The 26,578-nt window shown below is 45.3% G+C and overlaps 1 protein-coding gene across 1 annotated transcript in view; it reads left to right on the forward strand.

Moving 5' to 3' along the window:
- Positions 1-26,578, forward strand: part of unc5ca (unc-5 netrin receptor Ca) — a 151,508-nt gene that overhangs the window by 122,522 nt on the left and 2,408 nt on the right. Inside the window, exons 8-15 of the mRNA XM_079748829.1 lie at positions 5,049-5,240; positions 10,575-10,789; positions 12,515-12,650; positions 13,947-14,034; positions 16,874-17,042; positions 19,741-19,974; positions 22,942-23,091; positions 24,850-25,014. Coding sequence (XP_079604955.1) covers positions 5,049-5,240; positions 10,575-10,789; positions 12,515-12,650; positions 13,947-14,034; positions 16,874-17,042; positions 19,741-19,974; positions 22,942-23,091; positions 24,850-25,014 — 1,349 coding nt within the window. The remainder of the gene's footprint in view (positions 1-5,048; positions 5,241-10,574; positions 10,790-12,514; positions 12,651-13,946; positions 14,035-16,873; positions 17,043-19,740; positions 19,975-22,941; positions 23,092-24,849; positions 25,015-26,578) is intronic.

Below are 26,578 nucleotides of genomic sequence, written 5' to 3' on the forward strand. Positions count from 1 at the left end.
CACAGAAAATGGACTTGTATTCATCACATGATGCATAGCTATATATGCAAATATATACAGTTTGTTGGACCTTTGAGGTACCTAGCAATACATTGAGTGCATACATTTTCATCATGGATTGCCCCAGTGGGAACCGAACCACCTACCCTGGCAGTGTTTCGTGCCACACTGTACTAGTTGAGCTAGACAGGACCACTTTGGCAAGATTCAAAGTGCACGCAAACACGCATGCACGCACGCACGCACACAATCACACACACACACACACACACACACACACACACACACACACACACACACACACACACACACACACATACACACTTACTCACTCAATCGCTCACTCTGTCACACACGCACTCACTCACACACACTTACTCACTCAGTCACTTGTACACACACACATACCACACACAAGATCTTTTTCATTTGTGATAATGAGGATGATGCAACTGAATAGCTCTTGTTCATCCGTGCAAACACTGAGGGCTCCAGACACTGCCCATCCATTTTGCAGCGTCAAGAGTGCTGGGAAAACACAAGCACTGTATTTACGTCCATCCTGACAGGCGATGACAGTGTGTTGAGTCAAGGGCACGCAGTCAGGCAGTATAACAAAAGGCTAATGGACAGTGAGTTTAAAACAGTGGTGGTATGACAGGAGGGTAAAGAGAGGCAACTAGAGGACTTAGTCCTATGAGGAACCAAGTGCTCTCTCTGAGAATCTCTCTGGCATTTCCCTTAACATGACCTAAGAACAATATAATGGTTTTGCTCCTCAAACTTGAAGCAATTTCTTATTTTTAAACTTGGTGGAAAGTGATGTACATAAAAAAACATGAACATTAAAAATAAGCTTTTTAAACGTGAGGGAGGACTTTGTTTGTCTAGTGTTAATTGGTACATACATGGTGGGTCATTTTAATCACTAGTGGGGACACTTTCCATCGCTGGGTTAGTAGATTCAATTTAACTGAGGATCTGAGTTTTATTTGCAATAAAAACATTATTAATATATCAAACATGACCTTGTTAAATGTGGACGACTCGGGACAGGGTGGAAATGTATTTCTCATAGAAATACTTTATATTTGCGTAGATTTGAGAATCAGAAATGCCTGTTAGTGATTAAGAAATATGTAGATGAACAGGGATAGCTTAAACAAGGAGAAATAATAACAGACCACTTTGGATGACGAAATGTTTTGAGGCAGAAAATATTGTGTCAAATATGGAGAGGACACTAGTCTAATATTGGAAAATGTAACAGATTATTGAACTGTAGCTCATAAAGTTCCCTATCAAGGTCGCAATATTCTTGCTTATTAAAATACTTGGAAGAAGTCCTTGTTTATGTGGTATGGTTGCTGTTACGCTTGCGCTTTTACTCTGCGCAAATTAAACAAGAAAAAATGTGTTGCCATATGAAGCATTCCAGAATAATTATAATTAACTTTATAATGGCTGGTTTCTGTTATTAATGTCTTTGAATTATAAAGAGAGAGTTTTTGCTTTGTATAATTAGTTTACTTAAATGTCTAATACAAGTGTGGACGAATGCAGCTGTGTTATTACATCATCTTCTACCTCCAATCATACAAATGCAATACTATTACTCTAGTTTTTACAGCAATGATTGTTTGCACAGGAATAAATGCATTTGAAACACTGGCATCAGTTTAGTAGTAAAACTTAGTAATCACAGTATGTAGGTTACTTAGACAGGGAAAATAACATGGCATATTTCAGCTGTCAACAAATCCAGTTGAGAGAGAGAGAGAGAGAGAGAGAGAGAGAGAGAAAGATCTGAGCTAAACAGTGAACAAGAAGGGCAGAATCAGTTTATTTTTATTTCAATCCCAACTGTCACTACTGTGTCACTTGTGCATAGTACACAAACCGACTCACATGGCAAATATAGACCATCACCTACTTTGATGATCCCCAAGGCCCACAGCTAAGAAAAGGAAAAACTAATTGATCCCGTTACCAGGGGAAACTAACACATCAAGCTAGGCTTGTGATGCCATGTGATTGCCTATGACTGTACAGTTTCAAGTCCTATTCTGCTTTACTGCTTTATTCTGAATTACTCTGAAGGCATTTGGAAGACTCTTTTTTAAAAAACAACTTACATGGGATTTGGGTTGTGGGCAGAGGTAAGGACTTAAGCTTGAGGATGCTTTACAGTTTAGGCTGCACACCTTGGGGATCAAACTCACAACCTTTAGGCTGGGAGTCCCAACACCCTAGCCACTATGATGTCCAGTCTCCAGGCCATTTTAATTGATGTTTAATTCTTAATTATAATGCACAATAGGTGTCCGTGCGACTCTTCATTTTATGTGAGAAGCAGATAATAAACCACTGGTTGAGGGCCAACAAATTTAATTAGGGTTATATATAAATAAATAAAAAATCTATTTCGGTATACTAGTAATTGCTAATTATTAATTGGACTATTTAATCCTCTTTCTCTACATGTTTGAGCAGGTTTGGGTATATTGCATTGAAGGTAACAGGATGGGCCCGCAGAGCATGTCCTTCTTGGGAGACACGAGCGAAATACATTGTGCACATATTACAAAAAGCCGTGTATTGGAGACGTACAGCAAGAGTCGCACAGAGACAGCCGTCTGAACCGGCTCCAGGGTTATTCAATCTATTTAAAAAATATATATATAAATCTTAAGCTACCCTATAATTATGAGGAGACGCATGGATCTCCTTATGATGTCGTACCGCTCCAAAATAAATCAAAGAGTGTATGTGGACACGTCCAGTGGTTTTAAAGATTTGCTGCCAAGCAACCCAGCACTCCATTGATAACACACACAGAACGGACCTGTCCTGGAGGGGGGGGGGGGGGGGGGGGGGGGGGGGGGGGGGGGGGGGGGGCATGCGTCTGTGTGTGTCTGTGTGCGTGCACCCTGTTAGCCAGCACAAATCCACATGAGCAAGTGCACTTGCTCATGTGGAGGTACACCATCAAAAGGAGCGTCGAGCTTTCATGTGTCTCCAAGGTCATGCTGTTTAACTTGTCCCATACGAAGCAACGGCATGGCACCACAACAAGCAGCCAATTCCCCCCCCAGCAAATGAGTCAGTGTGTTTTGCTGCTAAAAGCCAGTTATCTGCCTCTCAACTTAAAGGAGGGATTAGAGGCAGCATTCCTACACTTCTCTGTCTTCTCCTTAATAGCGGCAGACAAATCCCCTCCTACCAGCTACAGAGAACATGATTATATGAGAGGAAGGAACGCACACGCACACACACACACACACACACACACACACACACACACACACACACACACACACGGTGGCGTGCTTGTTGCTGTGTGGGCTTGTTTGTTTGGAGGCTTTGAAGTTCAAGTGCCTTGCCTCTAAGTTTTGCTTTTGCCCTCTTTTCCTCTTCCCCTAATCTCCTTTTCTTCGAGAGTTCTCTTTCCTTCATCTTCCGTTTCCACACCTCTGCCCCGAGCCTCCCTTTCAAGCTCTTTTTAATTTCCTTTCTTTTTAATCCTCTTCATCATCTTGTCCCGCCTCTACCTCATCCCCACTCTCATTGGCCAGCTCCCTTCTTCATCCCGGACCCCTACTGTGGCTGTAGACTACTGTGTTCCTAACAATTTGGGTCTTTCCTTCCTTTTGCTCCATTTCTCTATGCAAACACGATATAAATTGTACTGAATATTTATTAATAATCTCAACAAAAAACAGAGTCGAGATGGCTTGATTTTAATTTACATAAAGGGCATTTAGCAGCCGCTTTTATCCAAAGCGACTTACAATAAGTACATTTGTCATAAGAAAGTGAAACAATATATGGCTGTCGGTACAATAAGGATGTTCATAGAACCAAGTGCAAAGCACTAACAACCGCTAGGTTAATCCATGCCCCGCATGCAACAAAGTTAGCGAGGATAAGATGCTACATAACTAAGTACTATAACTGAATAGGACATACAATAAGTTCGTACAAGTGCCAGGACGTACAACAGAAAACAAGGAGGCCTCATCCAGCCTCTCCTCCAGCCTCTTTCTCCCCCTCTTCCTCTCCCCCCTCGTATCTCTCCCCCGCTCCACCGCATCGCGTCTTTCCCTCCACCTTCACCCCCTCCTTCTTCCCTTCTCCATCACAATCACGCTCTCTCCTTCTTCTCCTTCCCGCCATTCGTTTCCAGGGTCTGCCTTTTGAGTGGGGGATGATAAAAGGCGATGCCGGATATAATTTCTCTCACGCACAACCGATCTCTTCTAAGGCATCGTCATTGTCTCATCATGTATTATTCCTAAAAAAAAAAATCTCTCCCCCCCCCACACTGTCCTTATAACAGTACTCATGCATAATAAGCAGGGGCCCGTGTTCGAAAAAATGTAGCATTAAAAATCCCCATTAAAGTTTCATCGGCGGACTTTATCAGACCTGTAAAATAGTTAACTAGCGTGTTAAGTTTTAAGAGTCCACGTAGGGCCCCTGTGTCTGTCTAGACACACGAGCGCTGTTGCTGTCCAGCAGGGACAAGGCTGTCTGAAAACTCATTTAAGATCTGATCGCATGAGACGTACTTTATCAAACTATCAAACAAATCTCCCAATGGCACTATTTACAAAGTTGTACCGATTATTTATCAAACCTTGACTACATTTGTAAGTCAGTGCCTCTGAAAAAGAGAGAAAAAAAGCAAGGAATTAAATTAAATGTGTATCTATTGTCTTGAAGTAATAATCTTCATAATTAGTTTCAAATGTTTGTTTTGCTTTTTATGTGTGCAATGTTTTGCCGTGCTCTCTTTGTCTGTCTCCTCCTCTCTTTACTCTCTCAATTAAATTCAAAGCACTTTATCATCGGGCATGGCAAACATACATATAATAATAGTATAATGAGAGGCAAAAAATATACATATAATAACACAATTACATCACAGAGGCAATACATAAATGAATTACAGGAAATTGCAAACATTGTAATTAGGTTTTTCAATACAAGAGAATAATATGATATTAATTTAAATTATTGAATACATTTTTCTCTCTCCTTCACAGCGGCGCCCAGTGCGGACGACGTGGCGCTGTACGTGGGCATCGTCATCGCGGTCATCATGTGCCTGGTCATCTCCGTCATCGTGGCGCTCTTCGTCTACCGCAAGACGCACCGCGACTTCGACTCTGACATCATCGACACCTCTGCGCTCAACGGCGGCTTCCAGTCGGTCAACATCAAGACGGCGAGATCAGGTGAGACGCCCGGGAAAAACATTCCGGAAAGGAAGTCAGACGCCGGAACGCTATCATTCAATTGTAATTCGTTACGATTGCCTTAGCCATCCGATATGAGTGAGTGAAATCCGCTGTGGGAATATCTGTTTTGTTAGATGCAATTTAGATTTAAGATAGCTCCCCGGGTCATTCCGGACCTTCCGGGGCATCTCTTCCCTGATTAGTTTGGAGAATCCGTCTTGCCTGTCGATCACAGGGGTGTGAGATTCAACACTTCTTAATGCCGTTGAGGCGTAGGGAGGGAAGGGAGCAGGGTGGGAGGGGAGGTATTTTTGAGTTGTTTCGTTTGAAATTCTTTCTCACTCTTTACAACTCTCAAATCGGGCCTGCATCAGTGGCAAGACACATACAAGACACAGTTCATGAGTCTTCAAACAACATATCAAGCATATACTATGGTGTGGAAGAGAATGAATGCAGGAAGGAATGCAGCCCTAACCTTTACAGCCACAGTGTAAGAAAGCAATGTATGTCCCATCTCAGGTCAAACTAGAGGAGTAAAAGTAGGCCACAACCTTCCACACAGGGTCACCCATGTGTACAGTACACTGGGGCGGAGAGGACTAGCCAGGTGTACGCCATGTGCAAACCATTTCACCACAAAAAATCAGACAGGTGTCAGGCAGTAGTCATGTCATCTCATGAATGCACTCAAACTGTTTCAGAACCTCCTCCAACACAATATTATCAGGGCGGAGAGAGGGGGGTTCGAGAGATGGGGGGGGAGGGGACATGTGAGACAGAGAGAGGAAGACATGTGGAAATGTCGAGTACGTTTGGAGCCCCCCACTTGATGGTGAAACCAGATGGTTTATGTGTTGCCCCTGCTGAGTTACTATGGACTCCACACGAGAACCACTTCACTCACACATCTGGCCGTAAGGGGACTTCACTGCCTTGCTCATCAACAGTTCCAACAGGCAGGACAGTTATTGGCTCAAAGTAGTTGAGTCTGCCGGGACTGGTTCTTCTGCCATGACTTTGAGTCTTCACCTGGAATAACAGCTAGCGTCTCTTGTTCTCTCTCTCTCTCTCTCTCTCTCTCTCTCTCTCTCTCTCTCTCTCTCTCTCTCTCTCTCTCTCTCTCTCTCTCTCTCTCTCTCTCTCTCTCTCTCTCTCTCTCTCTCTCTCTCGCTCTCTCTCTCTCTTGTTGTGATTGCTGTTTATTGTCTGTTTACTAGGAGATGCAGTGAGAAGTTTTCCAGGCAGGGAATTGTGGCTGTAGTTCACTCAGATAGTCCTTCAAACTGACAGCTTTGAAGATAGACTTGCAATTGACAAATGTAATTGAGAAAGAAAGAAAGGGAAAATAACGTGTATCTATTTATACACTAGTGGAAAGCATAGTGGAAGAAAAGTTCATTCACATCACTTACAGCCCACCTCAACATACAGGATCAAAGGTGGGCTCTGCAAGTCCATGCTGAACCACTCACCTGCACTTTCATGTATTTAAACTGCTTCAAGCATTCAAGCACTCTCTCTCAATCTCACTCTTACTTTTACTCTCTCTCTTACTCTCCCCATCGGTTACTCACTCATTCCCTCTCTCTCTCTCTCTCTCTCTCTCTCTCTCTCTCTCTCTCTCTCTCTCTTTCGTCTGTCTTTCTCTCACCATCTCACTCACTCACTCACTCACTCACTCACTCACTCACTCTTTTGTCTTTGTTTTGCTTCACACACACACACACAAAACTGAACACAAAAGTGAATCCAAGCCTCTGGCTCCTCCTCCAACCTGCTTTACTGTAGAGATGCCATCAAAGTGGCTCCATACCCAAGCAGACGCTGTCTGTATATCTTTTCCGGCGCTGATTTATCTACGACTGTCGGGAAACACTCTTCCGTAAGGCAGCACTTATCTCTCCTGCCTTGCCTCTTGCTCTTTATCGTCCTCTCTCTCTCGCTCTCCCTCTCTTCTCTCGACTGTTTCCCTTAATAATGACAGTACATTAACTTGCCATTTCTTTATTTCCCGCTTGCCCCTTTCTTCATTTCTTGTGTTCTTTCTTTCTTTAGTTCTTATTTTTTCAGTTGTATAGTGCTCAACACCGTGTAACTGTGTTTCTTTGATATTGTCTATCTAACGTTGTCACTGTCCTTTTAGTAAGAGCAGAACACCATTCTCTGTCCCTGTTTGTCTCTCTCTAAACTGTGTCCCTGTTGTTCTGACTCCAAGGTAGACCTCTTCCTTTAGCTCCGCTGTAGTGGAACCCATTCCACTGACCCTTCCACTCTCTCACTATCTTTCTGCCTGGCTCTCTACCTGGCTCTCTCTCTGTCTGTCTGTCTGTCTGTCTGTCTATCTGTCTGTCTGTCTGTCTGTCTGTCTGCCTGTCTGTCTGTCTCTCGCTCTCGCTCCCTTTCTCTCCCTAAGTTGTTTTTCGCTCATTAATAGTCTTCAGACAATCGATCAGAAAAAAAGCACATATAAACACACACAAACACACACACACACACACACACACATACGCACACACACACCACTCTACAGAATGGCTGACAGTACAATGCGAGCCATGACTGGCGCTGGGGTCTGAATGCTGGTAATGGATGTGGGACGCTGTGTCTGAGCGATGTGGTCTGAAATGATTTCAGAAATGCAGGATCTGTCTCCCCGGGTAAACAAGATTGCGGAAACACAGATCAGTTCTTATATGCAATGATTGATTATAATGAATGTGCCAGGCTGGTAAATAGGTTGATTCCACAATCCGTATTCTCTGGACTAAAGCAATGCTCTTGTTGTAAACCTGTTAGCTTTTCAGCGTTATAAATTATTATTGTAAATGATCGTGTTTCATGAATCCGGATTTCCCTATAGTTGAGTTGTTACTGTGCTTATCTATCGTTTTAGGTGAGCGGATCCTGCGCACGTGTGCTTTTGTGTATGCGTGTTGTGTTCTCTATCTGTGTATGAATGTGTGTGTATGTGTCTTCTGTCTGTATCTTTGTATGAATGTGTGTGTGTGTGTGTGTGTGTGTGTGTGTGTGTGTGTGTGTGTGTGTGTGTGTTTGTGTGTGTGTTTGTGTGTGTGTGTGTGTGTGTTTGTGTGATTGTTTTGGCCTGTTTGGTAGTATAATAGTGATGCAGCATTAAAATTCAAGTCAGGGTGTTTAGTGAGGATGGAATGCAATTTGGTAGACAGCGAACAGTGTCTTGAGTGTTTTTTTGTTTATACATTTTTGTTTGTGTGTGTGTGTGTGGGTGCAAGTGTGTGTGTGTGTGTGTGTGTGTGTGTGTGTTGTGCATGTGTCCATGCATAAGTGAGGGATAGCGACATTTAATCAGCTAGACATTAGGATGCTTGTCACTCTGAGTGGAGAGACCATCACCAGCTCCCATTAATGAAGAGTTATCTCTCTCTCTTCCTTTCTCTCTGTCGATTTGCCTCTGTCGCTCTCTCTTTTTCTCTCTCCCCCTCTGCCTCTGCCTCTTGCTCTCTCTGTGTCCATCGCTCTCTCTCTCCCTGTCTCCATCTCTCTCTTGTCTCTGTCTGTCTCTCCCTCTGTTTTGTTGTCTGTCTCTGTGTGTGTTTGTGTCTCTCCCCCCTCTCTCTCTCTCTCTCTCTCTCTCTCTCTCTCTCTGTCTCTCTCTCTTTTTCTCTCCCCCTTTTTGATCTGCTTTCTTTTTCACTTTGTCTAATTTACCTAATTATCTCGCTTTCCTCTCAATTCAAATCCTTCCTTTTTCATTCTCTCTCTCTCTCTCTCTCTCTCTCCCTCCCTGTATCTGTCTCTCCGAGTTTCCATGCAGCCCTTTTCCATTAGTTTGTTAATTAAATGTGGCCACGAGTGATGTTTGGCAGATGAAGCTAAGGGTAAACAGTCTGATACTGGACAAAGAGAGAGTAGAAGAAGGGATGGGTAGATTGATTAACATAGTTTAGCAGTAGGATAACATCAAGAGCGATTCAGATGAGGAAATAGTAGCATCATCTGGCATGACTGTCTTCAGTCTGAAATGTTATGTGTCTTTGCAATTAAAATAATCCTTTTGGTGGCCCAAGTACCCTGGTGAGTTTTGTAGCTAGCCGGTCATAGGATAAACAAAACAAAAAGTACACTGTTTTTTTTTTTAACATATTTTGTACTTTTATTTATTTGATTTTGTATGTTTATTATATTGAGTGGAACTCAATTCTGGACATTATAATTTGAGCCTACAGGGCACATTTCACAGACGTCAGACAAGCTTGAATTAAACAGTTTAATAACGCTGTGCAGTCCCTGGGAATGGGTGAGGGAGTGGGGAAATGTGTTTGAAAATGATTAGCTTTGTGAGGCAAGGAACGTGCTCCAGAGAATAATCAGATAAACACTTTTGTTTTATCATCAACCGTAATCTCAGTTTGACTGCATCTTTCCATTTTGCCTGCAGGTGAAAACAACAAATCCAAACTACTCCAACCATCAAATTAAATTAAACAAAAGCAGACTGCTCTTTGTTGACAGTGTAATGGTTATTTTCGCAGAGGAAGTAACTGTTGGCTTCTTAATTGCTGGTAATTGTAGTTATTGAAGTGAGTGCTAGAATGTTGTTGCAATAATGCAGCAGCAAACTCCTAATTGTCCAGTTGTTCATTTAATGAGAATGCTGTATAAGTAAAATCAGCTTTGCATCATGCAACACTTTCCACTATTTGTTCGTGACCTTCCACAAGGAGTAAGGAACGGACGGAAATTAGATGCTTTAGCACACGTCTACCAACGTCTATCCTTCTGCTGTAGGTAAGATTCGAGAGTTGTACGGAGTGTTGCATTTCACACCCCTGTGATTGACAGGCACAATGGATTCCCTGATGCATTCAGGGAAGAGTTGCCCTGATTGGTCAGAAAAGAGCGTGCATTAGTCTACAATGTAAATGGGTTCATACAGAGGCAGGCGCAGTCAACTCGAAACGGCAGCACATTTCACTGACTAATAGCCGACGGATGGCTACAATTGTCACGCAAATGCATATCTCTTGATTCCCTTAAGGCGTAGCAATGTATTATCACCCCTCAATGTTTCTCTTGTTGGTTGCCTCTCTTCCTCTATCTCTCTTTCTCTCTCACCCTCTCTCTTCCTCTCTCTCTCTCACTCTCTCTCTCTTCCTCTCTCACTCTTTATCTCTCCCTCTCCCTCTCTTCCTCTCTCTCTCTCTCCCTCTCTCCCTCTATCTCTCTCTCTCTCTCTCTTCCTCTTTCTCTCTCTCTCTCTTCCTCTCTCTCTCTCTCTCTCTCTCTCTCTCTCTCTCTCTCTCTCTCTCTCTCACTCTTTCTCTCGCCCCTGCTATCTCTTTGCAGCAGATCTTCTGACCGCTACTCCGGACCTGACCAACGCGGCCGCCATGTACCGCGGGCCCGTGTACGCGCTCCACGACGTCTCGGACAAGATCCCCATGACAAACTCTCCACTGTTGGACCCGCTGCCCAACCTCAAAATCAAAGTGTACAACTCCTCGGGTCTGGTCACCCCGCAGGACGACCTGGGAGGCGACTTCACTTCCAAACTATCTCCCAAGGTGTGTGGAAGAGAGGGATTACCCATTCAGACTGAATTCATTATACTTATCACCGGGCTAGAGTTCATCTGGTATTCCAGAAAGTCCCCCAGAATCCTATTAGCATGTGTTCGCCCCAAAGGTTTGACGTGAATGTTTCATGACCGAGATGTTATTGTACATTCTCCGCCTCAAGACCGGATACAGGGTGTCTGAAAGTAGGGGCCGCCATACGGATGAGTAAAGACGTTGATATCAACTGATGGATTATTGTAAAGCTCAAATCACACAGCCGTGTCAGGACGGACACAAAGTAATGCCTTTGAATTTAATCTTTTAAACGTCAACCCTGGTACAACAGTGTTCTTTGCTGCACTAAAACAAAATAGATATGATTCTATGGCACTCGGTTTGCTTTGGGTTTTGTCTGGTTTAATGTGCTGGTCACCTCTTAACCTGTGGCACCATTGTTTTAAACATGTTAAAGCTTAAATACATAGATATGTGTTGTTTTCATCCTGCGTCATTCACAGCTGAATCAAATGTGTCAACAAAAAAGTACACTAACGTATTTCCTACGTGTTCGCTAACAAAGATAGTCTGGGATCTGCATTAGTCTCATACCAAATAATTTGTTAGACTGTATGCTAGGATCGTGTTTAAATATTTTCCTTAATGGATTTACAGAAAGTGAATTGACTGACTTATACTGGATTCTGTTCGAGTGTATGGGTCTTTTTGTGTAACTGAAGCCTCGGCTGTATTCATTATTGATATGGACTGGAATTCATATGATCAGTTAATGCCAGCACTCCATAATACCTAACTGTGCTGTAGGCCTCTTGAGCCATCTACCGGTTTCAATATTTTACGAAATATACATTATATATTACTTAACATAAGTCTATTGAACTTATAATGGCCCTTAATATTAGTCATTGTATTTAATTCATTGTGTTGCATAATATTTTAATGGTTTTAAAATGATTGTTTCTTTAAAATATGACATCTATATCCTATATACTATATATATTCAAGAAAATAATTGTAAATAGGAAGTGTAAAATGAAAGAATAAATATGCTGTTGCAGACTTTTTAACATAAGGCTGTGGAGACAGAGCCAGTTTTGAGCACTGATTTAAAAGTACATTGTGTTGTGCCAGACCCCTTCTGGAAGCTTCTTCCAGTTATATGGTGCATAAAAACTAAAAGCTGCTCGGTTGGCACCCAGGGAATAGTAAAGCGGTCAGCCCATGAGTGTCCAGCAAAGCGCTAGACGCTAGGTTAGACGTTCGGGAAAAAGCCAACAAAAGGACAGCAGGGCAGAACTTTTACGATTAAAACATGGGTTTAGGCTTCACAGACTTTTGCTGTTACAACGTCAAAGAAACCTATTATCTGATTGCAAGCGTTTTGAGAGGTCAGCATCATCCGGGTTGAAAGTTTAAAGTGTTTTTTTACTTTGAGCGCATCTTCATGGTGGAGCATCCAAGCTTTCCGCTATGCCATAGGTGAGCACCAACACCAGGTTGGGTTTCAGCACTCAGCATTGGCACCGCCGGTGCCGAGAGCATGTGTTGATTCATAACAAGGGTCGACTGGTGTCTGAGGACCTGAGAGCGCGAGTGGGCTCAGAACACAGAAGCACATCAGGGATTTATTTTGGCTCTAAAACTGTTTGCGATGATGATAAAACCGATGCTGAATGTTCTGTTCCCCCCCCATCCCCCCCCCCCGTTGCCTAGGTGACCCAGTCCCTCCTGGACAACAGTGACACCATGAACCTCAGGAACCAGAGCCTGGCCAGGACGCGGGACCCCTCGTGCACCGCACACGGCTCCTTCAACTACCAGGGGGGACACCTCATCGTGCCCAACTCTGGTACATTGGTGGACGCACAAACAAACACATGCAGACATACACACACACACACACATGCACACATCCACACAACGATACACACACACACACACACACACACACACAGACACACACACACACACACATGCGCGCATGCACACACACACGTGCACAAACACACACGTGTACAAACACACACACATGCACAAACACACTCACACACACACACGTGCACAAACACACACGTGTACAAACACACACACAAGCACAAACACACTCACGCACACAGACGTGCACAAACACAAACACACATGCACACACATCCAGAAATGCACACACACACACACACACGCACACAAACACATGCAAAAACACGAGAAGGGGTTTATTGATAGAAGTCGTGTAGGATATAGCTTCCCAGAGATGTGGGGGTGGTTCGTTGCCATAACAATATTGGATCTCCAAGTTAAGATTTGAGCCTAATCAACGTCGCACTGATACCCTCTCAGGTTTTTGGTTCACATATTTTAAGGTTGTGAGTGTGAATCGATGGTTTTTGTTTCACATCAGCGAGTTCTTCCTTTGTAGTCCATGGAGGGACCACTGCTCTTAGGGAAGTGTTTGGTTTAATGTTAATGCAGAAGACATATTTCCCAGTGAAATAAATACAGAGTTTTATCCTGAGGCAGACCTCTAAAGTAAAAGCATAAAACCCAGGAATGAAGACGACATGAGCGAATAAAGTGGGGTTCTATAATTAATGCATTGTACTACTACCTCTTATGATACTAGTTTAGCCTAACATGCTTTGTGGGAAACACCAGGGCAAGCGATGAATACAATTTGAATACCAACAGACTGCAAACAAAACGCTTCGACATTTCTTATGTTTGGTCAGTTTAAGTTAATTAAAGATAGACAATAGACACATTTGAAGAGAGAAAGTTGGGAAAGCAATGGACATGGGACATAGAAATTGTCGCCAAATAAACAGATTAAGTACAAACATGAACATTTAATTATAATTCATGATTAAAAATAACAATCACTTTCGCTTCACATAAAATGTAGGGCAACCCTATTGGTGGGCTGTCCTAATGAAGATATTTTACAGTTTATTCAGAAACTTAATTTGATGTGCCCAATGCCACTCTGCATCGTGTGATTATTAAGTATTATTAGATGAAAGTGTTCTTTTTTTAATATTGGCATTCATGTCCCATTTTCCCATTTTACTCCATAATCCTTTCATCCATCCCCCGCCATCCCTCCCTCCCTCCCTCCCTCCCTCCCTCCCTCCCTCCCTCCCTCCTGCAGGTGTGAGTCTGCTGGTCCCAGCAGGAGCGGTACCGCAGGGTCGGGTCTATGAGATGTATGTGACCGTGCACAGGAAGGACAGCTTAAAGTAAGTCTCTCTCTCTCTCTCTCTCTCTCTCTCTCTCTCTCTCTCTCTCTCTCTCTCTCTCTCTCTCTCTCGCACTCTCTCTCTCTCTCTATTTCACCCTCTCTCTCTCTCACTGTCACTCCCTTTCTTGCACTGTCGCGGATTCTCTCTTTCTCTCTCTCTCTCTCTCTCTCTCTGTCTCTAGCTGTCTGCTTCTCTCTCTCTCTCTCTCTGTCTCTGTCTGTCGCTCTCTCTCTCTCTCTCTCTCTCTCTCTCTCTCTCTCTCTCTCTCTCTCTCTCTCTCTATGTGGGTGGTCGTAGAGGGCTGGGTGCAGCGTTTGACATGAGCTCATGATACACAGCAAGGGGTAATCCTTAGTGTGTACAGTGACATCCTCATCCCGGGATCCTGTCTCCTGAGACCTTGTTATGATGGAAGAGTGTCACAAAGGCAGTTTACATTGAGATGGTTGTACCCGGGTTAGGGTAAAGGTTGGTACCTGTAACCACATGATTTTAAAACAATCGGCAATAAGGAGTATATTATTGTGCAACTTATTCAATCTAATTATAAAGTAACGCAGACAATCTCTCTCAAAGTTGACCTTTGGGAGATATCGAGTTTCTGGCTGATTATATCCACTTCGCTGGTCCTAACAAAATTAGAAAATTATAGAATATATTGCGACCCTCAACATGTTCCTATTTGTTACAGTGATTGCACATTTCATTTAATTTCATATGAAGAGTGAGTGAGAGTGAGAGAGAAAGAGAGAGTGAGTGAGCAAGTGAGTGAGTGAGCAGGTAAGAGGATGAGCAAGTGGGAGGAAGAGAGAGAGAGAGAGAGAGAGAGAGAGAGAGAGAGAATAAGTGAGCAGTCTGCAGCATTAAACACACTCAGGGAGTGTTATCCATAAATTGCCTGTTACACCATAGGTCAGAACACCTTGTAGATATCCTTGTAGGCACCCGCCCTGCCCTCTGCCTTCTCCCCAAGTCAATAGTACGTGCTCTATGCTTTATCTAGTCCATGCAACATGCGACAGCCTTACAGCCTCAATCTCCTCATCTCGATCAATAGACAGAGACATAATCAAGAGTCCGCCATCGACCTGGGCTGGGACAGGTCCGTCTGCCCGGAGCACCACCGGTCTCTCCAGCTCATTTAGATTCTAGCCTTGAGATTGTGTCAATCTGCTCTCTTCCCCAGGTTCCTGACGTTTCCTTATTATTCCTACAGATTGTGTGTATTTATGCAATATTAAACGTTGGCGTAAGAATCGATCGGGTTCCAGTGAGGTCAGGTCCCCCGCCCAACAGGGCGCAGGGGCGGTACTTGGTACGCAGTTATCCTCTGTGTTCTCTGCTTGGGTTCGGCCCTGGTTGTTTTCCTACAGGTCGGCCCTGTCTCAGTCGATCATAAGCTTTGAGGAGCCACACAGTCGACGGCCCTCCAGGATAATTGTTGGGTGACACCGGCCGGGCATGTATGAATCACATGTTTGGCCTGCATGTATGAATCACATGTTTGGCCTGCATGTATGAATCACATGTTTGGCCTGCATGTATGAATCACATGTATGGCCTGCATTAAGGAATCACATGTATTTCATCCACGATTCACAGCCGTCTGCTGTGTGACCCTCTGCTTGTGAGTCCATGAATGTCAACAGACAATCTAGGCCAACCATTGGACATGACCCTCCAGAATACACACATAGAAGCCCATAGAAGCCCCTTAAAATCAGAAGCTTTGCTGTTCTTTTTTTGGGGTCGGAGATAAAAAAAGCTTTCCTGTCAAAATAATAGGATGTACAATTTAACATCTGGGTCAGAGTGAAACGGGAACGGGATGGGAACTACTGAACCCCTCTATTCAACGCTCAGCGCTCTAGAAACCCCGAGCTGAGAGGAAGACATCCAGACACCTGGCTGGGCGCCCAGCCAGGTGCTCATTTATGTATCATGCTGACTTCCTGCCGCCTTCCGGCTACGGCGCCGTAAAGGGGCGCCCACTAAGTGTTAAGGTCAACCCCGGCTTTATTTTCTTATTAGCCATTGCTACAGCTTAGCCTAGCTGTGTTCAGTTTCTCATTGGCGTAACTAATACGTGTGTGATTCCTCTCTGCGACCGCACCTGTTGCATACGTCCGCTTATCTTCTCCATTACTCCCTTTTTTTTTTGGTTCTGGACTTGGATTACTGTGTCGGGTGATCCATCTTGCCGCAGATCAGATAAGGGCGAGGGGCTGGAAGTGGTGTCGATGCACACAAAGTAGGGCCTGTGTGTCCGCTCGTTTCTTTAGCGCGGCCGTGGTCCTCCGTTGGGAGTTGAACCGCCTCGCCCCGTGGTAATGCCCTGCTTTATCAATGTTCCCTGCACAGGATTACACTGGGTCAACAGGGGGCAGGACGCTGGATCGGTAGGGGTGTTTGTCTATTTGTAGGCGTCCCTGGGCGTCACCCCTGACCCTGTTCCTGCTCCCTCGGGGATCTAAATGGAGGCGCTTGGGATAGCATCTTCAAAATTATTCCATGATGAAATTCGTTCAAACGTGTCGTTTAACGTATCCTAATGTCCATCTCCACCACTCTCTCCACCCCTATCTCCACCCTTATTTCCCCCTCTGTCTCCACCCCATCCCCAACACTATCCCCACCCTCTCTCCATCCCTTTCTCCACCCCTCTCTCCACCCCTATCCCCACCCCAATCCCCACCCTCTCTCCACCCCTATCTCCACCCCTATCTCCACCTCTGTCCACCTCTATCTCCACCCCTACCTCCGCCCCTTATCTCTGCCACTATCTCTACCATATTTCCAACCCTATCTCCACCTCTATCTCCCCCCCCCCCTCCAGGCCCCCGGTGGAGGACGTCCAGACGGTGCTGAGCCCCGTGGTGAGCTGCGGGCCCCCGGGGGCCCTCCTGACCAGGCCGGTCATCCTCACCATCCACCACTGCGCCGACACGGACCAGGAAGACTGGCTGATCCAGCTCAAGAGCCAGCTGGCCCTGGGGGAGTGGGAGGTGAGAGCTCACACCTCCGCCTGCACACACCTCCACCCAACACGTCCTGCTGCTGCTGCTGTGTGTGTGTGTGTGTGTGTGTGTGTGTCTGTGTGTGTGTGTCTGTGTGTGTGCGTCACTATGTGTGAAAAACCAGTTTGAGAAGGAGAGAGAGAAACAGGGAACGAGAGCTACAGAGAGAGAAGGAGAGAGCGAGAGAGGGAACGATAAATACAGAGAGAGAGAGATACAGAGGGAGGGAAAGGGAGAGAGGGACAGAGAAAGAGAGAGAGAGATAGAGAGAAATGTGTCATTTGGTGTTCTTGTTATTCTAATAATTGCTCAGGGCCCTTGGTGAGGCGGTGTGTTTTTACTGTGACACGCCCGTCAGCATCGCTGTCACCTGGGTATCAGCTAATCAACAATCATCTCCCAAAAACGCACGCACCCGCGCACACAGACACACACACAGACACACACACACACATTGGTGCATGAACGGCGAGACACGATAACACAAAACACAAAAACACAAACAACCACCCCTTCCTCAAGATACTCACATACTCAGAGTCTGGACTGTCTGATCACACCATATGCACATTCACATATGAATGGCATGGAGGGGAAATAGGAAAAAGAAGGATAGATATAGTTGAGTGGACATTCAAAAAGGCTACAGGCGTTCTCTGCAAGCAGGACTACTATCAGACTCAAATTGTGCCTCCTCTCTCTCTCTCTCCCACTCTGTCTTTCTCTCTCTCTCTCTCTCTCTCTCTCTCTCTATCTCGCTCCTTCTCTCTCTCTCTCTCTCTCTCGCTCTCTCTCTCTCTATCTCGCTCCTTCTCTCTCTCTCGCTCCTTCTCTCTCTCTCTCGTCATCTCCCTCTCAGTCTCACTCCCTTCAGTTCTACTCACTTTCTCTCAGCAGTGCACAGCTCAGCAGGACATGTGTGTGTGTATGTGTGTGCCTGCAGATTTTGTATACACATCTCTCTTTGTGTATGCGTGTACATGTCTGTCTGTGTATCAATGTGTACGTATGTGTGAGTGTGCGTGTCTGAGTGTGTGTGTGTGTTTGTGTGTGTGTGTGTGTGTGTGTGTGTGTGTGTGATAAGGCTGTCTTGCAATCATCGGTGTGTCCACAAGGCCCCAGCACGAAGATTTCCTGCTCCTTATCACAGCACAACACAGCGTCTCTGCACAATTAGCCATGCATAAGACATGCTCCTCTGTCTATGTGAGCCAGTGTGCTGTTTATTCACCCAGAGAGAGAGAGGGGGGGGGGGGGGGGGGGGGGAGACCGAGAAGGAGGGCTAGAGAGAGAGGCAGGATAAGCAGGAAAGCAAGTAAGAAAACTGCGTAGGCAGGAAGAGAGAAAAAGTGGAGGAAAAAAAGGGGTTGTTTCATCAAACGGTGCATTTTGTGTTCCTAAGTTTTCCCAAAAAAAGCCGGCACAACACAATCCACAGAGCAGGGGCATTGAATTCACCTCACGTCAGGGAGAAGGGGAGAGGGAGGGAGAGGACGTAGGGAGGAGGGGGCGGCCTCTTGTCGTGGCTACTAGCAATCACTGATTCAGACGCTATTGGTCTCCCACTGTGCGCTATCGATTCCACTCATCTGTAGGAAACACAAGCCTGCATGCGCTGTGTCTCAACGCTCAATATTTATTATCATGCATTCATGGGGGAGAGAGACAGACGCAATAGCTGCACGTATGCATTAGAGATAGAGATGGACACGTGAGTGAACAGAAGTTGGAGACGCGCACGTACATAAAATAAAACGTGCGCACATACATACGCACGCATCAGCACGCCTACACTCACCCCACGCACTCCACCGCAACCCGCCGGAATGCTCATAGGTGCAAGCTAATGGGAAATTCAATAGGTGTTCTAAGAGATTGCTGTCTGTTTGCTCATCCTCCTCCTTTGCGCGTCAGCCCAGAAGAGCACTATAGATTTGTCATAAGTGAGTCGGCGACAGAAAGCTGGCAGGGACACGAGCAGCCTGACTGACGGACGGTTAAACACAGGTCACGGACAACAGGCTCCACAATGAGCGCCGTCGTCGACTCTAGTTAATTGAGCTCTGATAAGAGTCGTCCCGGCCCCCCCGATACGGCGTTCGCATCTCGTTGGAAACGCGCTCAAAGCTTCGATGAATGGAACGCATAGAATCTGAGCCCTCCGAGCGAGTCAACCCGTTCATTATGTTCCACTCGAACTGGAATACGGGCCAAACAAAAGGGGAATCGCGCCGTCATGTTTATCATCTCTATCAAGTGAATTGAAGCCCGGAGAGATTAAAGCAAATGTTTCATTATGGGCGGTCCTTTGTTAATAAAAAAAACGTTATTCGTACTTCATCGTCTGCTTTGCGTTCTTCACAAGCGTTTCTATGTTTGCAAGATGGAGAGTGTTTCACCAATTTTAAGGGCCACCATGGTCAGTAGATTTGTCGAACCCATGGCTTCGTCTGTGCACATGGCTTCGTCTGTGCGCATCATGGATACAAGGATGCCCAACTACAGAGAATGTGACTCGGCGTCTGTTCAGAGATTGTACTCGATTCAATGTTTGTGTTCATGTGTGTGCGTCATATTAAAGTGAGCTAGTACAAGAGTCTATGACTTGAGCTGATGCATGTGTATGTGTGTTTTACAACAGGAACATGACTCAATGCCTTTCTTTATGTTTGTGTTTGTCCTCCAGGACGTGGTGGTGGTGGGAGAGGAGAACTTCACCACCCCCTGCTACGTGCAGATGGACTCGGAGGCGTGCCACATCCTCACCGAGACCCTGGGGACCTACTGCCTGGTGGGCAAGTCGGTGGGCGAGTCGGCCGCCAAGAGGCTCAAACTAGCGGTGTTCGGGCCGGTGTGCTGCACCTCGCTCGACTACCACATCAGGGTCTACTGCCTGGATGACACGCAGGACGCACTTAAGGTAGGGCCTACGCACGCTCGCACACACACGCACGCACACACATACTCACGTGCGTGCGCAAAAATCCCGTCATGCCTGGATGAAACGCAGGCAACACTTAAGGAAGGCTCTACTACACACACAGACACACGTGCAAACGCACGTGTGACGCAAATACGCTCGCACGCATGCATATATGCACACACAGTAATGCGCACACACACACACACATGCATGCACACCTATATGGACCCACCCACACAAACACACATACATGCGAAAACGTTTGCCGGCATGCTCGTACAAACATATTTGGACACACACAAACACACAGGCCAGATATATGTGCATACACCCACACATAAATACACACACATGCACAATCCCATCTCTCACTGTTATTGATCTTTCATATATGATATTTTTCATAGTGTCTTAATTGCAAATATCGTATGACATATATCATATGCCTTACAGTATATACAGATAGCTCAATTTAAATAGCATCGACCGTACTGTTCATCCCTGCACATTTTCACTTGAAATGTGTTTTTTTCAATCAAAAAGAGTTATTGTTTGAATAGAACTTGCTGCAATTAATGATTGTTTTTTAGTATTTCTCCCACCCCCGGATCTTCTGGGAGAATGAGTTGTTAAATGATCAAAACGCAGGATCAAGCGATGTCAGGCTGGCTGAGGTTCAATACAAAACTTAAAACGATTAACATTGGGAACGTAGGCAGGCTTGACGAGTATGTCAGTGTAACCTAAGTTGTATGCCAAGTTAAGTGTGCATGCACACTAACGCACGCACTCACACGTTCGCGCACGTGCGCGCACAATTTCGACGCTTCCATTACTATTTCAAGCGAGTGCCTGGAGTTCAGAGACAAGAGAAAGGGGTTCAGAGGTTGTCCTTCTGTAATGATTGAGTCTTTGTGTTGCGTAAAGTTGCTGGCTGCCGTTTCAAGCGGCGCCGCACTCCGGGTCTAGCGCGGGGCGTCCGCGTGGGAAGATGACAGAGCGGAGCAATCGATTATTTCCCGACCCGGTGTGGGAGGCATCTGAAGACACGGATTGCTCTAAGGCTACACACACTTTGAGAATAAAAATAATAACGCTGCTGTGCGTGTTTGTCGGTTTGCGTGGGCGCACATCCGGCCGTAAACACCCACAGACACCCACAAACACCTCGGCGTCTCAGGGTGCTCACGTTATCGCTTTGACATTGACCTCCCAGTAAGGGAGTGTTTGTGTGTGTGTGTGTGCTGTGTATGTGTGTGTGTTTATGTGTGTGGGTGAGTGCAGGCGTATGCAAATGCATGTTCGTGTGTGTTTATGTGCGTATTCATGCGTGTGAGTGTTGTGTATGTGTGTTTGTGGGTGAGTGGATGCATATGCACATGTGTGTTTATGTTAATGTGCACATGTGCGTGCGGGCGTGGGTGTGTGTGTGTGTGTGTGTGTGTGTGTGTGTGTGTGTGTGAGTGCATGCATAGGCACTGGCGTGTTTGTGTTCATGTGCACATGCGAGGGTGCACGTTGGTGTGTTTGTGTTTGTGTGTGAGAGAGTGCACACACGTGAGAGTGCACACAATCTGCGCACACGTGTGCTTCAAGAGGACGTAGCCAGGTTACCTGGTCTTGGCACTAGCTGCCGCTAGCTTTTATATCCAAAAAGTCAATGTAAAAACACTGAATAAAAAGATGATGGCCAGGCAGGGGGCTGGAGAAGCTCTGCTCTGCAGGGTGCAGTCCCGGAGCTCGGGAGGTTTTATTGAACAGTTCGGCACAGCGAGAGAGAGGGAGACAGTTCCGCACGCTGCCAGCTGGAAGCTCACAGACATCATAGAAGAAACAGGAGAGAAGAGAAGAGCAGTGCTTAATGGGTCAGGTTCATCCGCCCTGTGAGTGTATATGGAGATGTTTGGCGGGAATGGGGTGTTAGCAGCGACAAAATGATGAAGAGCTTCACAAACTATAACATTCCTCGGGAGATGGGCTGGCTCCGTAGCGCAACACGTAGGCAAACTTAAGGTAACAATCCAGGTTTGATTCCCGCCTGTGGGCCTTTGTTCCATGGTGTGTTCCCCTCTCTTCTCAAACCCACTTTCCTGTCTCTCCTCACTGTGCTGTTTACAAAGGCACCAAAAATATCACATAAATAATTGGAAAACCAATATATATATATAGAGATATTTTTAAATGATTGCTTAAAAGATGTGGTTGCAACATCAAGACTATTAAGGGAAATTCGATTTTAAACACTTGTTTTGTCAAGGGTTTAAATATTATAAGTGAAATGAAATGCTTGACCATATGATAATAGAGGTTGGGGATTTTATAATGGAGCTTGAATTAATGGAGGTTAACCAGCACGACACCCCGATCCACGTGATCCTATTAGTCATTCTGGAGTTCATCATCGGTGAAGAATATGAATTGAATCCCAGTCAGAAAACCTATAAACCATATCATATTTTTACTATTTAATATAAATTAATGCTCAGAATGTATTATTTTGTAATAAGCTTTCGTCATTAGGTGTATGATGGAAGCCTAGAATTGAAACCTACCAGCGTTATCCCCTGAAGTTACTACTCAGCAGCACATACTAAAACCACCTGTGGGAGTGCGCTGTTAAGTTATTTAGCGATCACTCCCATGGGAAATCAGTCGGCACACTTTGTTTCCGAGGCGACAAACAGCAGTTGATCTTCCATTTAGTAAATCACATCATCCGACGAAACCACTCTGCCAGCAACAAAGCGTGAAGAACACAAAACACAGAAATCACTTCCGCTCCGGTCCTATCAAATCCTGTAGGTTCAAATCACATTCTCCCCCCCCCCCATCACCCGCTGTGTGCCACTTATTTCTCCGCTGACAGACAAATGGGTGTGTGAATGCCGCTCGCAACAACTCAACGTGTCAGGGTGGCCTTCAGAGTGGTAACGGTAAGGTTCTGCTGTTGTCTGTGGGCTGCAGGAGGTCCTGCAGATGGAGACGCAGATGGGCGGAAAGCTGCTGGATGAACCCAAGACGCTGAACTTCAAAGACAGCACTCACAACCTGAGACTGTCGGTCCACGATGTGCCACACACACACTGGAGGAGCAAGCTCATCGCCAAGTACCAGGTCTGAAGCTCTCTCTCTCTTTCTCTCTCTCTCTCTCTCTCTCTCTCTCTTTCTCTGCCTCTCTTTCTCTTTCTCTTTCTCTTTCTCTTTCTCTTTCTCGCTCTCTCTCGACCCTTTTGCAGTCTGCGTCATAAAAAATATGAGAGCGCACTTGGGCAACAGAAGTAGCCCAATGCCCCATTCATTCAGACGATTATCAGACTTTATTCATTTTATTAAAGCTGTTGGCAGCACCAAAATAGCAGGTTGTTATGTGTCTGGTTGTATGGCAATTGTTGACAATTTGAAAGCATGGTTTGATTCCTTCCAAGCAGTACAAAGAACATTCCCGTCTCTCTCAGAGAATGGTGGCTGTGTTGGGCCGTAAAGAAGAGCTGCTCTCAGAACATAAGATGCGTCCTCACTTCATTAAAACATAGAAATCTACACTTTATAATCATTCATGAGATTTTATTGTACACTAATAGTAATGACGACCGTCAAATACTATAATTGAATTAAATTCTTCAATATTTCTGGTAGACTCCACTAGTTCAGAAGCATGACTTAATGTTAATGGGACATGGCAGAGCTAGAGACATTCAAGGCAGTATGCTCTTAATGTCTATCTGGTGTACAAATTCCATTTCTCCAGCACTTTCATGCAGCTGTCCACTGAATAGTGGGCCAGTTGCTTGTCTAACACAAATTGGCTAAATGCAAACGGATCTGGAAGGATCTCTACAGTGTATCCCTCACTCTCTCTCTTTCTCTCCATTTCTCTCACACATGCTGTTTCTCTCCGTCGCTCGCTCTCATCACTCACACTCACCCACCCATAGTAGGAACACAAAGGAGACTCAGGACAACTGTAAAAGGTCGATAGCACCTTTTTGTTGAGAACTTGGTGAAGGCTAGCATACGACTTGAACATTATCCTGGTGTATATCTTTTTTGAATATCATTTTTTTTATAATTGTGGGGGACATTTTCTTTTTAAATACTGTACATTTTCCAACGTCTTCTGAATTATTTCAGTATCTCTGTATATTGTTTATATATTTCAACAGATTATTTTCTCAAATCAATTTCATTTCATAATTTTCAGCTTTTATCATTTCTCTCTTGTGAAAGAGGTGCACAACTGCGGCCAGAGAATAGATAACGGTTCAATCAAAGACTGCGGTTGAGTGTATCACTTTTGGGAAACCACCTAACATCAGTTCATTTGATGACACATGCTTTGGTAGAAAGCTTTTTGAAAGCACGTTGCAACAAACGGCTTAAACTATCCCATCTTCCACCTTCATCATCAGAAGACATGTGCGACGCTGGATCGATGTGTTACGTATCAGCACTGTTGAAAGTTATCCATGAACATGCATTTGATGTACTATCGCCATTCTGATTCATAAAAATAACTTAGACCAGCTTTGTGTGTGTGTGTTCCTGTGTGTGTGTGTTCCTGTGTGTGTGTGTGTGTGTTTGTGTGTGTGTGTGTGTGTGTGTGTGTATGTGTGTGTGTGTGTGTCCCTTTGTCTGTGTGGGTTTGTGCCACTGTGTATTTGTGTGTGAATCCCTGTATGTTTGCGTCCCTGTGTGTGTGTCTGTCTCTGTGTTTGTGTTTGTGGCCCTGTGTATTTGCGTCCCTCGATGTTTGTGTGTGTCTGTGTGGGTTTTTCTGGCCTGTGTGTGTGTGTGTACATGTGTTTGTGCTTCCCTGTGTGTTTTTGTGTGTGTGTGTGTGTGTGTTTGTGTCCCTGTGTTTCTGTTATCCAGGAGATCTCCTTCTACCAGGTGTGGGGCGGCAGCCAGAGAACGCTCCACTGTACCTTCACACTGGAGAGACTAAGCTCTGCCACGTCGGAGCTCTGCTGCAAGCTTTGTGTGAGGCAGGTGGAGGGGGAGGGCCAGATCTTCCAGCTCAGCAACACACTGGAGGAGGTAAGAGGGAGAGGGAGAGAGCGAGGGAGAGTATATACACTACATTGATAGTGTGAGTGTGTGAGTCAGGAAGATAGATAGCGAGAAAGAGAGAGCCCTCATACTTTCGATCTTTCGAACGATCTTCGACCTTCATACTTTCTGTCATTTTGCTCCTATCTTCGTTTTGCCTACGAGGTCTTAGTGTCACCTATTTATTTAGTTTTTGCTCTTTGTCCTTTGCCCTCTCCTGGTCTGGAGACAGCTGCTCAATTATTCATTTGGGAGTGTGATGGGCTGGAGGGGACGTGGGGATGTCACATGATGTGTTATGAATAATTTGAATGATTTTGCAACATAGCCATGGCTCAAAGCACGTGTGGTGGGGTGTGTGTGTTTGTGTGTGTGCATGTGTGTGTGTGTGTGTTTGCGTGTGTGTGCATGTGTGTGTGTGTGTGTGTGTGTGTGTGTGTGTGTGTGTGTGGGGGGGGGGGGGGGGGGGGGGGGGGGGGGGGGGGGGTAGGTGTGTGTGTCAGTATCAGTGGTCGATGTCATCCCGTACTCCCACTGTTTCCTGTACCATGGATCGTACCATTCCATCCATCGTCCCTCATTCCTTCCAGATAAAGACGTAAAAGATGTAAAACAATGAGAAGCTGTCTAACGACTTGTCTCAATACAGATTCATATCACTAACTAGCGCAACATGTCTTTCGTCCAGAGTCTCTTCCAGACTCGTGTCTCAGCAGTCACCAGTGGTTGATTATGTTGAGATAGTTTTCTGATCACAGCTTTAGCATGACATCCATCCTCTAAGCTCACTCCTGTCTGTCATAGTGTCTCCTCTTGATCCTTGACGCTCCAGTAAGCCCGTGTCTGAGTCCTGGTGTGGATATGCATTTTGATTGGGGGAAATGAGTGCAGGGAAAAAAGGCAAAAGAACAGGACCCAGACTTATTGCAGGTGGCTCAAGGGTTTCCGTCATGTTATCTCGAGTTCTGTAAGAGAAGTCTGGGCCCTCATTCTTGGAGAACGTTCTGACCAGACATCTTAGAGATCTTAGTAAAACCACACAAGCAGTGGATATCATTCTCCTGATAATGGAATAAAAAGCACCGAGACCACGGCCCGGAATGTGCCTGACATCCTTCCACGCTCTTATTCGGTGAACTCCATAACTCCAACTCCTCTGCAAGCCGCTCTCTACCCTCCCGTTCAACCCTGTTCTTTATATCCTCCCGCTCAGCCAATCAGCGGGCTTCTACAATGCAAAAAATACATGAATAAAACGACAGATTTACAGCGCATGAGTTCAGCTGGGGAAAAAAAAATGGAGATGACTCCTCTACGCATCCATCACTTGCTCCTTTTAAGAACCCCCGACCCCACCTCCACCTCCACCTCCACCACCACTAAGTAGATGGTGTAAAATACTAATCATTTGCATCAGCGATGGCAGGCCCCCCCCCCCTCCCCACTGTTGCCAAGTCCCATTCATTTGAGCCTTGCCCCCACGGGCATTGATTAATTGGGGGGAGAGCGAGAGAGAGAGAGAGAGAGAGAAAGAGAGAGAGAGAGAGAGAGA

Source organism: Pollachius pollachius (genome assembly GCF_949987615.1).
Source record: "Pollachius pollachius genome assembly, chromosome: 1".
In the NCBI taxonomy this organism is placed as follows: domain Eukaryota; kingdom Metazoa; phylum Chordata; class Actinopteri; order Gadiformes; family Gadidae; genus Pollachius; species Pollachius pollachius.